The sequence below is a fragment of the Mastigoproctus giganteus genome, chromosome 4, assembly GCF_048544385.1.
Source record: "Mastigoproctus giganteus isolate SK-2022 chromosome 4, ASM4854438v1, whole genome shotgun sequence".
Taxonomy (NCBI): domain Eukaryota; kingdom Metazoa; phylum Arthropoda; class Arachnida; order Uropygi; family Thelyphonidae; genus Mastigoproctus; species Mastigoproctus giganteus.
Window position 1 is genome coordinate 199,147,851 of NC_143578.1, and position 14,611 is coordinate 199,162,461.

Consider the following 14,611-nt stretch of genomic DNA (forward strand, 5'->3'; position numbering starts at 1 on the left):
GACCATCATATTAAACTAAGCAGTTTAAATCCAGGTGACCGCAAATTAAATATGAACGGAGTGTTTCCCTCTTAATTTCAATAAGGCCAAATGACATTAATTATTTTATTTTATAATTATTAAATTATTATCGAAATGCCTGTGGGCTCTTAAATAAAAATATAGACTGTTATAAATAACAGTGGTCTGCATGTTTTTTGATGTTTTTAAAATTCATGGTGTTTGTGGGTGTACTTTTCGGGCTTCTAAAATTCCTAACCATTTTTACCTCTCACACATACCTTTTTTTTTTCTTACAGTAAGAATTGTTTTCTTTGATACACATTACACGGAATGTGTATCTAGTTGGGACGGGTACTATTTTTATTGGACTTTTAAAGCAAAACAAAGTTAACGTGCCTGTCTTATATTGTATTATTCATTAAGACGCCCTTTGCACAAATCTATCAAACTATGTGACGCTATGGATACTGTAACAAAAATCACAAATTTGATTAGAGTAGGGAGCAACTCCCTTACTCACAGGCCTTTGCTTATAGGGATAAGATACACATTACATGGAATGTGTAATTACAGGGAATACATATTACATGTATCAAAGAAAACAATACGTGTATACTCCATATGCGTGTACGTGTATTGTTTTATACATGTATACACAATATGGCATTATTTCCTTTGTAACTAACAGAGATTGATGTAGTAGTAGTAGTGGCATGTGATGCAAGAAAGCAAGTGTATGAGCTTATGCAGCATCAGCCATTTCCTCCAAATGCCTGTCTAATTCCTTCTTAAATTAATTTAACCTATCAACTTCCACAACGACATATGGAAGTTCGTTCCAGCAATAAACCACCCGCTGGCTAAAGGCAAATTTCCGCACATCTATTCTACATCTGTCTTTTCTTATTTTGAATTTATGCCCCCTTAGATTCGTAATCTGAACAAGTGGAAGGATCCCATCAGAATTCAGCGTGCTCAACCCATTCAAGGCCTTATACACCTCAATCAGATCACCGCGCAGGTTCCTAGTCTACAGTCACCGCAATTTGCAGAACTTAAGCCCCTCTCTTGGTAAGAGGATCCCTTCATTCCCCTCACCAATCTTGTTTCCCCTTCTCTGTACACGCTCAAGCAAATCTACATCCTTCCTAAAATGAGGCCTCCAGACCTGTACGCAGTACTCAAGGCGTTGCCTGACCATTGCCTTATACAGGGGGACAATCACCTCCTTTTCCCTGCTAGCAAAATTCCTATATATCATTGACAAAAACCCCATGACCTGCCCTGGCAACCTGTCTGCATTGCTCAGAAAACTTCATATCTGACTGCACAATTACTCCCAGGTCTTCTTCATTTTCTACCATCTTAAGTGTAGTACCACACAGTTTGTACGTTTCTCTGCGGTTACTTCTACCCATAGTACTTTGCAGTTATCAAGGTTAAACTTCAGTTGCCACTTCTTACCCATCTGCCCAAATTATCTAGATCCTGTTGCAGTAGCACACTGCCATTACTGTCATTAACAACCCTGCCAACCTTTGTATCATCTTCAAACTTCGACACTAAACCTGATATACCTTCATCAATATCATTGATAAATATACAAAACAACAGAGGATCTACACCGAGCCCTGTGGGACACCACTAATAACATTAGTGCACGAAGAGCAGCACCCATTAATTACCACCCTCTGTCTTCTCCCACTCAACCATCCTTTTATCCATTGTAACAACTTACCCTTAATACCATTCTGCTCCAATTTGTACAATAGTCTTCACTGTTGCGCATGGAAGACTATTGTACAATAGTCTTCCATGCGCAACAGTGTCAAAAGCTTTCCTGAAATCCAAATATATGATATCAAAATTATTTTTTGCATCCAGTTCCTTTGTAACCACATCATAATAACCAATCAAATTTGTCAGACAAGACTTTCCCTTAACAAACCCATGCTGTGTCTGAATTATTGCTGCAGTCTTGTCTAGATGATCCTGCAATGCATCTTTAACCAGTGACTCCATTATTTTACCTGGAACAGAAGTTAAACTAACTGGTCTGTAATTACTCGTGTTACCCTTCGATCCCCCTTTGTGAATTGGGGATACATTTGCACATCTCCAGTCCGTGGGGACCTCCCCTGAGTCCAAGGATGCTCTCATAATTATGGCTAAGGGTTTGCTTAGTTGTTTTGCCGCCTCCTTTAATACAATGTGTTTAGAATTGTCAAGACCTGCAAGTCAGGTAGCTGTATGAGGCCTGACCTAGCCGAGTAGTCAGGGGCCAGAGTGTAGTAGCACGTAATTTTTGAGTGGACAATGATTTATTGTAAACTCCACTGACCTGGTGGTCGTGCCAGAGTGTAGACAAGAACCTGCGAAGTTTTTCTTCCATATTTAGTTGTGCTGTAGAATAGTGCAGTCTTGCTAACTATTATTTGCTTCTAACTTGATTTTCATATTCTGTGTCTTTTGACAATAAAAACTCGTTGTTGTATGAACAATTCGAATATATTTTGTTATATACGCAGTTACGTATATACAACGTATATACGCAGTTACGTATATACAACGTATATACGCAATTACGTATATACGTTGTTATATACAACACAGTTACGTATATTAACGTAACTGCGTTGTGGCGAAATAAAGGTAGAATATAACATCATTTGTGAAAAATGTATAGGTCGCATACTTTGGAATTAAATTAGGTGACCCAGATAAAAGTTTGACCCCATAAAGTGTGCGGTAGATGAGTGGAAGGCTCGTAAAATGTTTAAAAAATAGAGCTATGATATTTGCCATTCCCATGATATGGAGGGAACTTTGGGATAACATTAATGTCTACTACTTTTTTTCGTAAATGTATAACAAGTATTACTTCAGCTATAAGGCAAGTACCCCATGCACCGTTACTACTGGTACCACCTGCACTAGTTGTTCTTGAACATATGCCATTAGGTTAATGAATAACAATAAGCATATATCGAGTAAAAATATTTTAATTATAGATAACTACAGCGGAGCTTTCGAGACAATTGTGTCTCTTTATCAACAAATTTCAAATTAACCTATACAGTTATGCGTGCAGTGAGGCGAGTGAAGGCGCGTTATTCATTAAATTGGTATCTATTGTTGCTGCACGGACATGCGCTCTATTACTCCAGTATTTGTCGAGGCATAAAATGGTTGTCTATAGGATGGGGTGCAATCTCATGCCTTTGCAGCGGTTCATAGTTCTCGGGTTGCTCAATATATTGAGTGACTAACCAAAGGCGGTGGCGTTAGTGCCTGGAGTGGTCTATTATCTTATAGTCATGTTTGGGATTGAGGTTGTGGTGGGTAGCCCAGAAGTGCTCCGCGATTGCGGATTGGTCGGTCTCAGCAAGGCGGATTGCTCTGTCATGTTCGGTAAGGCGGTCTTGAAGACGTCTTAATGTCTCTCCTATGTAGCAGCTGTCACAATCTCTGCCGGTTATGCGGTATATTACACTGCTGCGTAAGAGAGGTGTGATAGGGTCTTCACACTGGAGACTAGAGAACGTAGGCTTCTGCCGGGCAACTGTACGCATATTATGCGGTACTCTCTGAGGATTTTTGAGATCCGCCCCGAAAAGCCTGGACAGTAGGGAATGTAGGCGGTAGGTAAATTGTCCTGGTTCGGAGGTCTCGGGTGGACTGTGAGCTCCTGTGCTTGTAATAGGCACCTGTATAGCACGTGTGTTGGGTAGCTACAATTGATTAAATCTGTCCTCACACGAGAAATCTCGCTGCGTCTAGCTGCATCAGTGCTTGAATGGCTCCAAGCTCTGGAGAACAGAGTGCGGGCAGTGCTGTTGAGATGACTGGGGCCGAATCTGTAGTTTGTAAACTGTCCGCACCACATAGGTTTACGGTATACTGAGGTCTCCAGACGTGGGCCCACGCGTTTTACCAGGACATCCAGGAATGGGAGTGACCCGTTAACTTCCAACTCTAGAGTAAACTGGATGAAATCAGACAGGGAATTGAGATATTCTAGTAATGTTGTTTCAGAACCACGTGGGATGACGGTGAAAATATCGTCAACGTATCTGCACCATGTTGTAATAGGCACAGGTGGGTTCAGGAATATTTGTTCTGGAATGGCAATGTTGGCTACTACAGAACTGACAGGGGTGCCCATAGCAGTGCCATGTACTTGCTAGTATATGGAATCCTCGAAGCTGAAGATGCTGCTTGACAAGCATAGGTTGATGGCGGTGCAGATGTCATCAGTGGATAGTGATATTCTGTTTGAAAGGTTTAAGTCACTCTCAAGGAGCCTCCTGGTGCAGTGTACGGCCTGTTGGACAGGGATTGATGTAAACAACGACACTACATCAAATGATGTCATAACGGCGCTGTCGGGAATGGAGAGCTCTTTAATAAGGCGGATGAATTCGCCGCTATTATTGACGGTGTGCGTGGTATTTCCAACAAGAGATGAGAGGAGGCGTGCACTAAACTTGGACAGTTCACACGTGGGAGCATTGCAGCAGGACACTATAGGTCTGAGAGGAACACCTGGTTTTTGGATTTTTGGTAATCCATAAAACTGTGGCAGTTGGCAGCCGGTGGCATGAAGAAGACGCCGAGTTGCGGCCGAGATTTTCTTTTCTCTAAACCATGCGTGGACGAGCTTATTGACGCAAGCCTCTAGATGTTTTAAGACCTTGATGGGTGGGTCTTCCACAGGTTCATACACGTTGGGGTCTAGTAGGAGGGCCAGGGCTTTATCTCGATAGGCTGACCGGTCTAATACAACAGTCCTGCGTCCTTTGTCAGCAGGAAGTACGACGATGGTGTTGTCCTTTCTTAAAAAGGAAAGGGGGGCGTGCTGGCGATGGTTAAGGTTTGAGCATGTGGACCGAGTGCTGCCATTAGGTTCTGAATGTGACATTTGTCATCTAGAGGATCTTATAAACTAGCGATGGTCAGCTTTACATTGGCTGAGGGCTAAGGTGTAAAAATAAAATTATCAGAGGGCAACAACGACTGCATAACATTTTTTTTTATTATAACTACTGTAATTATCTTAGAAGTGGGAATAAAAAGAAAACTCTAAAAAAATGTGTTAAATAGTATTTATTGCAATAGACCTGAGATTAACATTCTCATCATACTTATTGCAACCTTTGTTCTCCCCCCTCCTGAAATCTATCTATACTTCTCTCCGTTTTTCTCCCTCCTGCTCATCATCATTCTACACTTCTTGACAAAATTAAAAGAACAAAATGTTTTTCATGAATATTTTATTGTGAACAGTGTCGCTGAGGGCGAATATTTGATATATTCTGATGTCATCTTCAGCTTCCGCCAGAAGCGAATTATTGTAACTTGTATTGTTGCAATCATACTTGTATGATGGCAATTTATCTTCTACTAGACCAAATTTAATGAATTTTGCACGGGATAATGTGGATGTATAGGATATCGTTGGAAAGCTAAGGAATTTAGAAACAGAAATATTAAGGTTTTAAGATACAAAAAACTTTCGGAAACTGGGAAATGCGTTAATTCGAAAAAGCATCTGGTTTCAAGTCACCTGGTGTTTTCAGATTGAATGTAATTTTTTTCTTTACAATTAAACTCTGAGGCTGGAAAAGAGTTTTGCACATTTATGAAAACATTCTTCAACTTGGACATGTCATCAGTTCTTTCGATAAATACTACAAGTAAGGGAACAACTATAGATGGTGTATTTGTCATCTATAGTTGTTCACCTTACCCAAACACTATGCTATTATGATCAATATCTTATCAGGAAATGACCTATGTAATTATTTACTTGTGCATTTGTAGTGACGTAATTGCCCCGCTCACTTGTACCACGTGGCCTGCATCGCTCTTCTCCCATTGGCTACTCCACCCTGCAGCACGCGGCATTCTCAAGGTAGAATAAATGTCGCTATGTACAGTAATTATTTACCTGCGTTTATATAGGTCACTTATGAAAAGGCCTTTTGCTTTGGGTTCCACAATGCATGAGGAATATTATTGCATCCGAAAGAGCAAGACTAAAATATTTAACTAAATATTTACAAACTCTACAAATATTTAAAATATTTCCAAAATACTAAACTATTTACAAATATACTAACTATATCAGGTTCCTTCATCAGCTGACATTACAATGGAACATCAAGTGATGCCTTGCGTGTAATGTAGTCATGTATTATAGAGTGAAGCACGTGCACAAGGTTTGTGGACGTTATGAAGGAAATTGTCTTTCAATAAAAGACAACAATGTAATTATTTACCTGCGCATTTGTAGTGACATAATTCTCCTGCCCTCTGCTCCCATTAGCTCGAATAAATATCACTAGGAGGAAAACTTTTTTAATGTATAGAGAGATATAAACACATTAAGTAGGTATAAAAAATTGAAGTAAACTTAAAAACTAAATTAGCAACTAATTAATTAATGAGATTTTTGGCGCTACAAAATATTTGGCTCTAAATATTTAATGAACAAACAGTAGTTAAGAGTACTTAACATAACTTTTAACAGTACCATTTATCACAACAATACTTAGTTTTGGAAACACCGATTAAAGAATAAACGCATGATTAAAGAAGTAATGACCATCTAGACAAGCTGCAATTATACGGCAGTCCGTCACAACGTGGATTTGATATGGGGAGATCTTGTCGACCAATCTGATTGAATAATAGGACGGAATAATACATCAAAGGAACTGGAGCACAAAAATAAATAAATAAATACAAATAAAAAATATACTGTGTGTATATATATATATATAATTTTGATATGATATACTTAGATTTCAGAAAAGCTTTCGATACTGTTCCACATGAAAGCCTGCTGTAAAAAATTGGAGCAGTGTAGCATTAGGGGCAGCTTATGGATATGAGGATGGTCGATTGGGAGAAGACAAATAGTCGTAATAAATATGCAGTTTTCTTGGACTACTGTTATTAGTAGAGTTTCCCAGAGTTCCATGCTGGGCCCATTGTTGTTCATCAATATTGATTAATGACACTGATGGACGTGTATGAGGCTTAACTTTTTCAGATGATTCAAAGGCAGGGAGGATTGTTAATGATAGTAATCAGTGTATGCTACTGCAACAATATCTAGGAAAATTAGGCAGATGGGTGATTAGTGGGAACTGAAGTGTAATATTGACAAATGCAAGGTACTGCATATGGGTAGAGTAATCCCAGAATGACACACCAATTGTGTGATACCACACTCATGGTAGTGGAAAAAGAAAAAGACCTGGGAGTAATTGTGTAGTCAGACATGAAGATCTCTGAGTAGTGCAGATAAGCTAGCAGGACAGCACAAAGGTCCTGTCAATGATATACATGACTTTTTCCAACAGGAAAAAGGAGGTATTCTATTGTATAAAGCAGATTATAGATAGGTAATTTTTCAGAATGGATAAGAAGACTGCATTCGGGTCTGAAAACTTCATTTTAAGAAGGATGTGAAACTGTTGGAATGTGTGCAGAGAAGAACAACGCGATTAATGAGGAAGAACAACTGGGTATTCTTACCAAGAAAGGGTTCAGTTTTGCAAACTGCAGAGCCTAGAAAATAGGCACCTGTGAGGAGATCTGACTGAGGTGTTTAAGGCTCTGAATGGATTGAGCAAGCTCAATATTAATGGCATCCTTACTCTTGATCAGACTACACGGAGGAGAGGATAGTTGCTCAGAAGTTTGCCTTCAGCCAGCGGGTAGTTGATTGTTGTAACAGATTTCCATCTAGTGGTGTGGAAGTGAGTATTTTGAATAAATTCAAGAAAGAATTAGACAAGCTGTTTGGGGGGATGGACAAGTGATGTGGGAATTGCGCTTTTTTCGGCTGACGCTGTATAAGCTTGCTTTCTTGCATCATTTGCCATTAGTAATACTAACCACGGTTCAATACTAATGGAAATGCACCATGGGATGCGATTAGCTGTCCTCTGATCAGTAACAGCAGCCCACACATTATCCCCAAACTTAGAGGTGTTGATGATGGCGCCCAGTCGTCCACACTGTACATATTTAACGTTAATATACAAAACGTTTCATAATACCCACAAAAACTATTACGTTCGTTTTTGGTTGAATGTTTGGGTTGTTCTTTATGTGTATGTATATTTTTATTACTTTGCAACAGTTATCGACAAAAATATGTTTCGCAATCGACCATTTGCCGCCCCTTCATCTAAATTTTTACAGCGGGAAGTAATATTTATGGGAGGGAAGCAGAACTGATATACAGTACATCTTTTGCTAATGTGTAGGTGAACAAAGAGTAGAACTGAACTGCAAAAAATTATTGCATTTCCTCTTGTTTTTTTAATATTTCATCGGGGACAGTTTTACTTTTTTATTTAATATACTTTTACTGACTGATTTTTGCTTATCTTCCCTTATTGATACGTTTACATTGTAAAATGCCCACATTTTTCATATTAATTTACAGATATTTCCCATGCATTTCCCTCCCCCCTTTGCTGTGCCCCTTCTTGCTAAAGAGTTATTTTGGCTGTTTCAGCAGAAAATATAAATACCAATCGTACATGACTAACCGCTATCAGTTTCTTGTCAAATATAGAATGGTTAAATTCGACTTGGTTGCTTTCTCAGTTATAAATTCCCTTTGCCATTATTTTGCTTAACTCAAGATAACGGTCGCTACACGCAGAAGTAAGTTCACAAGTCCAGGAAAATACGAACTTTCGCTCTCTGACAAACACTGTTCAGCTGTCCGATGTCAACCGCGTGAGTAAAGTGTCCCACCCGTGACCAAGCTCGGAGGAGGTGAAAGTTCACGCGATAAGGAAGGATATGCCCGGTGGACAACAGAGCGAAAAGGAGAGACGACAGTGGTTTTGTGGTGGTTTTTGGTAGAAGCAGTCGGTTAGTTAGTCTGCATGAGAGAGAGAGTGAGAAAATACAGTAAGTTTTTGGAAAACGGGAATCACGTTACAGAATGACTGTACAGAGAGAAGCTTGAAGAACAGCGCAAGAAGATACAGAATGAGCGAGCGAAGATAGCAGAACCCGAAGGAAGACTGCGAAAGCACGGAATCCCCTCGCCGAGTTCTGCCCCCCGTAGAATGAGTCATCCTTATTTAGGTAAGTTATCCCTACAGCTATACATAAACCTTACTCCTCAGTAATATAATTAATTATGTTAGCATTGATAAATTGTAAAATGTCCTAATACCGCTATCTTAAATAGCGCATCACTTAGATTGTCAGTTTCACAAATTAACAATAGGTAAATGATGTATCTTAAGCATGCTATCCTAAATAGTGCAGTATTTTTAGTATTGACCCCATCATGTTTGTACAACCATTATGTCATATGCTAGTCCTTGCCTGAGATGAAGTATCCACACGAAGAACACCTATGTGAAGAACCCATTAATTTCCAAAACATCAATAAATGCTAAGAACTCTTAAATACTTCCATAAAGTCAGTTTATATTATTGTAACCAAATGATTTAGGATTTGCTTGTCACTGCCGCTAGGGCAGTAGTTTTCATACATGTATCAATTCTATAGTGGAGTATATTAAACTATATTTTGTTTTAAACATATGCCTCAGGCCTATCCTCTATTCACACGAATGGGTAAGCAAAGAATTATATAATAGAACTGATACCGCGGGTACTCGAATTTCTACCTATAATTGGAAAGAGTTTGAGTATTTTCACAACGCCTGATCGAAGCTGCAGTTTCTATTCCCTTGAATAGTTTACCGAGGGCCGAGATCATTGTCCTAATATGAAAAACCACTAGACAATCACATGAGTATACTGGGGTTATGATTGAACAAATGATTAAGGAAGGAAAACGTCCCGCCGCACAGATGTGTTGCCCAGAGAAGTCCGAACGAACGAAAGTAAGTAATTAATAAGTAAGCAAGAAGTATAATAAAATAAACACCCAGTATAACAACATCTAGATACATGTATCAGTTCAAGTCGTACAACGTATGAGTTAAGAACTTGTTTACATTCACATACAAATGCTGATATCAACCTCTCACTAAAACGAAAAATTCACAATACAGTACTAAGTTGGCAAATAACAGCAAAGTTTCCTGTTTTTGTGTTGATGTGCATTATCTTTTGGCACAATCATATAAAAGAAAACACAGATGGTGGGAACCTAAGTTTTTAAGAAGTGGAATACACGGAGCATTAGCGAAGTTAAGGTAACAGCGCGAGCTTCAGTTGTGTTATGGGCTTATGCTAAAGTGACTAGACGTCCAGGATTATGTGGAACAGTCCAGGATTTCAGTCGTTTGCCCCGCATTCCAATCTGTCCCGAAAAATGTCCCGGATTGGACATGTAGCCTCCATACTTAATGGCAAATATAATGCAAATGATTTGCATTATGTTTCCGGGAACCAATTGTATAACTGAAAGAACCTTTTCGATAGTAGTGGACGTCAACAAAACCACAATTGATCGTAGAAACGCTGAAAGCAATACTACAAGTGCAATTTTGCTAATTCTTGTAAATAATTTTATGAAGAAAGCAAATAATGAAGAATTATTAAGAAAAATTTACTCAGTGGAAAAATATATTTAATTTCTCTTCTTTTTATTGTTAAAAGAAGTATGTATTTTTATTATTATTTCACGGAAAAAACCTAACCTTTTTTTCACTAAACAAAAATGAAAATCGATTAAAAACATGACCCTCTAATAAATGTTTTTTCCCCCTTCTAATTACAATTATTTTTCTCACTTCACATCCTTCACCCAACCTTCTGCTCGTTACGTAGCGAAACACGAGGGGTACTGTATACTGAATTCCAGCCTTTCTGTGTGTGTGTGTGTGTGTGCGAGAGAGGGGGGGGGGAAATATATATATACAGTATACACTGGTGTGCAAAACTTAAGAACCAACACTATTTCTAAAGGTTACAACCACAAAATCTTTACTTGAGGTACTCTTTACTGATGAGAGTAGATTCAGTCTCAGCAGCGATTCTCGACGTCAGCTAATCTGGCGAGAGGTTGGCACACTGCATCACCCCGAAAACATCACTGAAAGGGATCGATATGGCGGTCGAGGTGTTCTTGTCTGGGGAGGCATTATCTTGGATGGATGTTAGTTAGTTATTTGGTTTTTAGGAGCATTAGCAACTAAGGCCATATTGCTCCGAGATATGCGGTGGTCATTCCCTGACCTTTCCGCATTCTCCGTATTTGGTGGTGACGGGCTCGAACCCCGGTCTAATCAAGAAGCGTGCGCTACGCACTGCTGCTCCTTCCCACCTGGCTACGGGGGCGCCTTGGATGGATGTAAACAACTGCAGATACTGTAAGGCGGTACTGTAACCGGTGCACGCTACTGTACTGAGGTAATCCTTCCCCACGTGCGTCTATTCCGAGGTGCCATTGGCCCCGAGTTCGTGTTTATGGATGATAACGCCACACCCCATCGCACTACAGTTATTGATATGATTTTGGAAAGTGAGGACACTGTTCGTATGAATTGGCCTGCCCGTTCCAGCGATCTAAATCCCATCGAACACATATGAGACGCTCTGGGGAGACGCCTAGCGGCACGTCCACACCCGTCAGAAAATGTTCACCAGCTGAAGATGGCGCTGACAGAGGAATGGACGATGTTACCGCAAGAACTTATCAACAACATTGTTCTAAGTATGGACAGGCGGTGCAAAGCCTGCATCGACATTAGGGGTCGCCATATCTCCTACTGAGGACCACCTCTTCCCTTTGTTCCATCTTTGGCAGTGATACATCTGTATCATGGCAGCCAGTGTTATGTTGCCACGTTTGAAGAAAGTCCCTCTGTCCAGTTTTGTTTCCGTTGTTGTGTCGGTGTTGTTTCCTTCATCATTTCTGTACCTCAGGAGGTTCCTTTGGTATGCTTTTCCCATATCTAAGCCACTCCTAGGAGAAGCTACAGGTGAAAACCTGACTGGTCCTTAAATTTTGCACACCAGTGTATATATATATATATATATATATATATATATTTTTTTTTTTTTTTAAAGTTTGATATTTTATTTTATAAGTTTAGTTCAAAGAAGTCAATGTATTTTGTATGGGAATATTTTTACATATACAAAATAAAAAAAATAATAATAATAATGTGTATATTGTTTCGGGGGGGGGGAACTCCTCCCCCCTGGATGTGCCGCATTGGAATGCTAAGGATCTGATCACTTCAGCTTATACATAGTGTTTTGGTAAGGTTTATTTGCTTTTTTAGAAATTCCAAACTGTTAAATGTAAACCATGAAGGTGTATACACATCAGCTGTCCCTCATCCAGATTTTATGGCATTTGTTTTTGCCAATCCCTTACAAAATTGTCTTTTTATATTATACTATTTAACATCGATTTTTCTCCCTTTTGAAGAAACTGAAGTACATTTGAATTTAGTCCCAATTTCTTAGAAAATATCCTTGCATTATTTCTTTGAATGTCCCCAACATTGTTTTCTCTGATAATAATAAGAACATACTTCTCTTAATGAGCCCTCTTGGGTTACACAGTTGCTATAACGCAGTCTTCCACACACGAGGCGTAAAAATCCTGAGTTCGAATCCGAACAATGAGGCGAAGAATTTTTACGGATCTTTTTCACAATGTGGCTGAGTTAGTCGGTCTCAGGCGAGAGTAGCATGGGATTTCCTCCCGGAAACTGGAGTTGGAATCGAAACCCAGCCTTTTCCACCCAATATAGCGAGGACAGTGACTATACCACTCTGAATAACGGTGGGTCCCATTAGGAGCCCAACGTCTAAAAGGCCAGATGAACAAAACATTGCACACCACAATATCCACACACTTTTAAATCTCTGGCCTTTACAGTGTACTGTATCATACGACAATATCTACTACGCGGAGATGGAGAAAACCTGTGGTGCAGTTTGACTCGAAAACACTTTATACTTTATCTGGCTATAGAAAGCCCTAACAACATTGGTTTGTGACGTTAGCAGTTAAAACCATACAATGAAGTTATTCTTGTTTAATTTATGGATACGATATCACCAAAGAAATATTCGGCATTGATAAATTGTTTTTAATTAATTAATAAATTGCGTTGGTTATAGATACGAACATATTTAGATTAAAAAATAAATATATTAAAAATGTAAAAAACAGGTAAAAATTTTAATATGTTGTTTATAAATGAACATTAACACTAGTTTTTAATTAATAACAGTTATTATACACGTTAGCATATATGCATAATGTGCCTCTTCACTATGTCCGTCCGTCCGCATGTAACAACTTGATTCCTACTGGATAAATTTTCATGAAATTTTTTATTTGAGCCTTTTAGAAATACAGTAAACTCTCGCTAATCCGTATTAACTGGGGAGAGAGGTCATTCGGATTACTGAAGCAAAAGATAGCTCTAAAAGACGAAAAACTTAGAACACAAATAAATGGAAAATTAAATGATATAGGCAGTGCTGATGAAAATAAATAAAAAAATATCACTGTTAAGCCTTTATTTAAAAACTATATAAAGACCCATTTAAGTAACCAAAACTCTGCTGCAAACAGTGGCTTTAACGTAGTTTTGGTCACAGAACCCCAAATTTCTGCTCCATAGAGAATGTGTTTGATAGCATTAGCATAATGCTAATGTTCGAAGGGGGAAAAAAATGTATTGTGAAACTAAAAACTTTTTTTTACTGCATATCATTTTAACACGAATCAGATATTGCATATTTGATTTGTATTAAGTTTATATTCTTATTACTTTTTAAAGGAAAGGAAGAGGATGGGAGCGTCAAAACAAGGTTTCTTGGGTTCGCAAAAATAAAGTTTGCCAGGGGTAGCCAACTTTAGGCTGCTCTGTTTATACAGTATTCTGCATCGTGCATAAAGCAACTATCATAAAGTGAGTACCTCACAAAACAAACAAGTTAGGCTATGTGCAAGTTGCACTTCAGGCGATTTCTTTTTTTTTTCTTCTTCTTCTTTTTTTATTAATGAATTTTAATTTTCTTCGATCAAGAGAAGTGAGAAGTAAATAACTAAGTATCCTGTTACCAATTAATAATATATCAACGTAATTCTTTTCACTTCCTTACACATATCTCAACATAATATTTCACTGAAGTTTTTGTAATACTTATTTCCTTCTGGGTCTCAATAAAAAATTAAATACAAAACGTACTACACGTCTCTGCTGTGATTAATATATTTCATTATTTATACATTCAGTAAATTGATTAAGAAAAATAAATAAATAAAAACGAGTGCTTTTAAAAAGTAACGACTTTCATGTGCACAGCACTTAAACAGAGAACTTTTCCTTTCTGAACATCTACCACAATGCTCTACTGATTCCTCCAATAAACGCAAGGCAAACATAATATAAAGTGCTTCAGCTACAATATGCAGAATATGGATGAGTTATGTGAGACACATGAAAAAAGAAATAATGATTGCCGGATTTCTATTTATCTGAATTTATGGCATGACAAATCTTCCTAAAAGAGCCAAATATTAAATTTTTAAATTTCATGAAAATCTGTCCACTGGAAGTCGAGCTGTTACATGCGGACAGACATACGGGCATGGTGAAGATAACAGGTGCTTTATGCAGCG

General features: G+C 38.4%; 1 protein-coding gene across 1 annotated transcript; it reads right to left on the reverse strand.

Moving 5' to 3' along the window:
* Positions 1-4,186: 4,186 nt before the first annotated feature.
* LOC150087317 (uncharacterized) lies at positions 4,187-4,924 on the reverse strand. The gene has a single exon (XM_090372446.1). The coding sequence runs from the start codon at positions 4,922-4,924 to the stop codon at positions 4,187-4,189; it is 738 nt and encodes a 245-aa protein (XP_090228572.1).
* Positions 4,925-14,611: the final 9,687 nt, after the last annotated feature.

Bases quoted from the DNA above. Each gene is read 5' to 3' on its own strand.
- LOC150087317 (XM_090372446.1), bottom strand. From the start codon at position 4,924: ATGTCACATTCAGAACCTAATGGCAGCACTCGGTCCACATGCTCAAAC.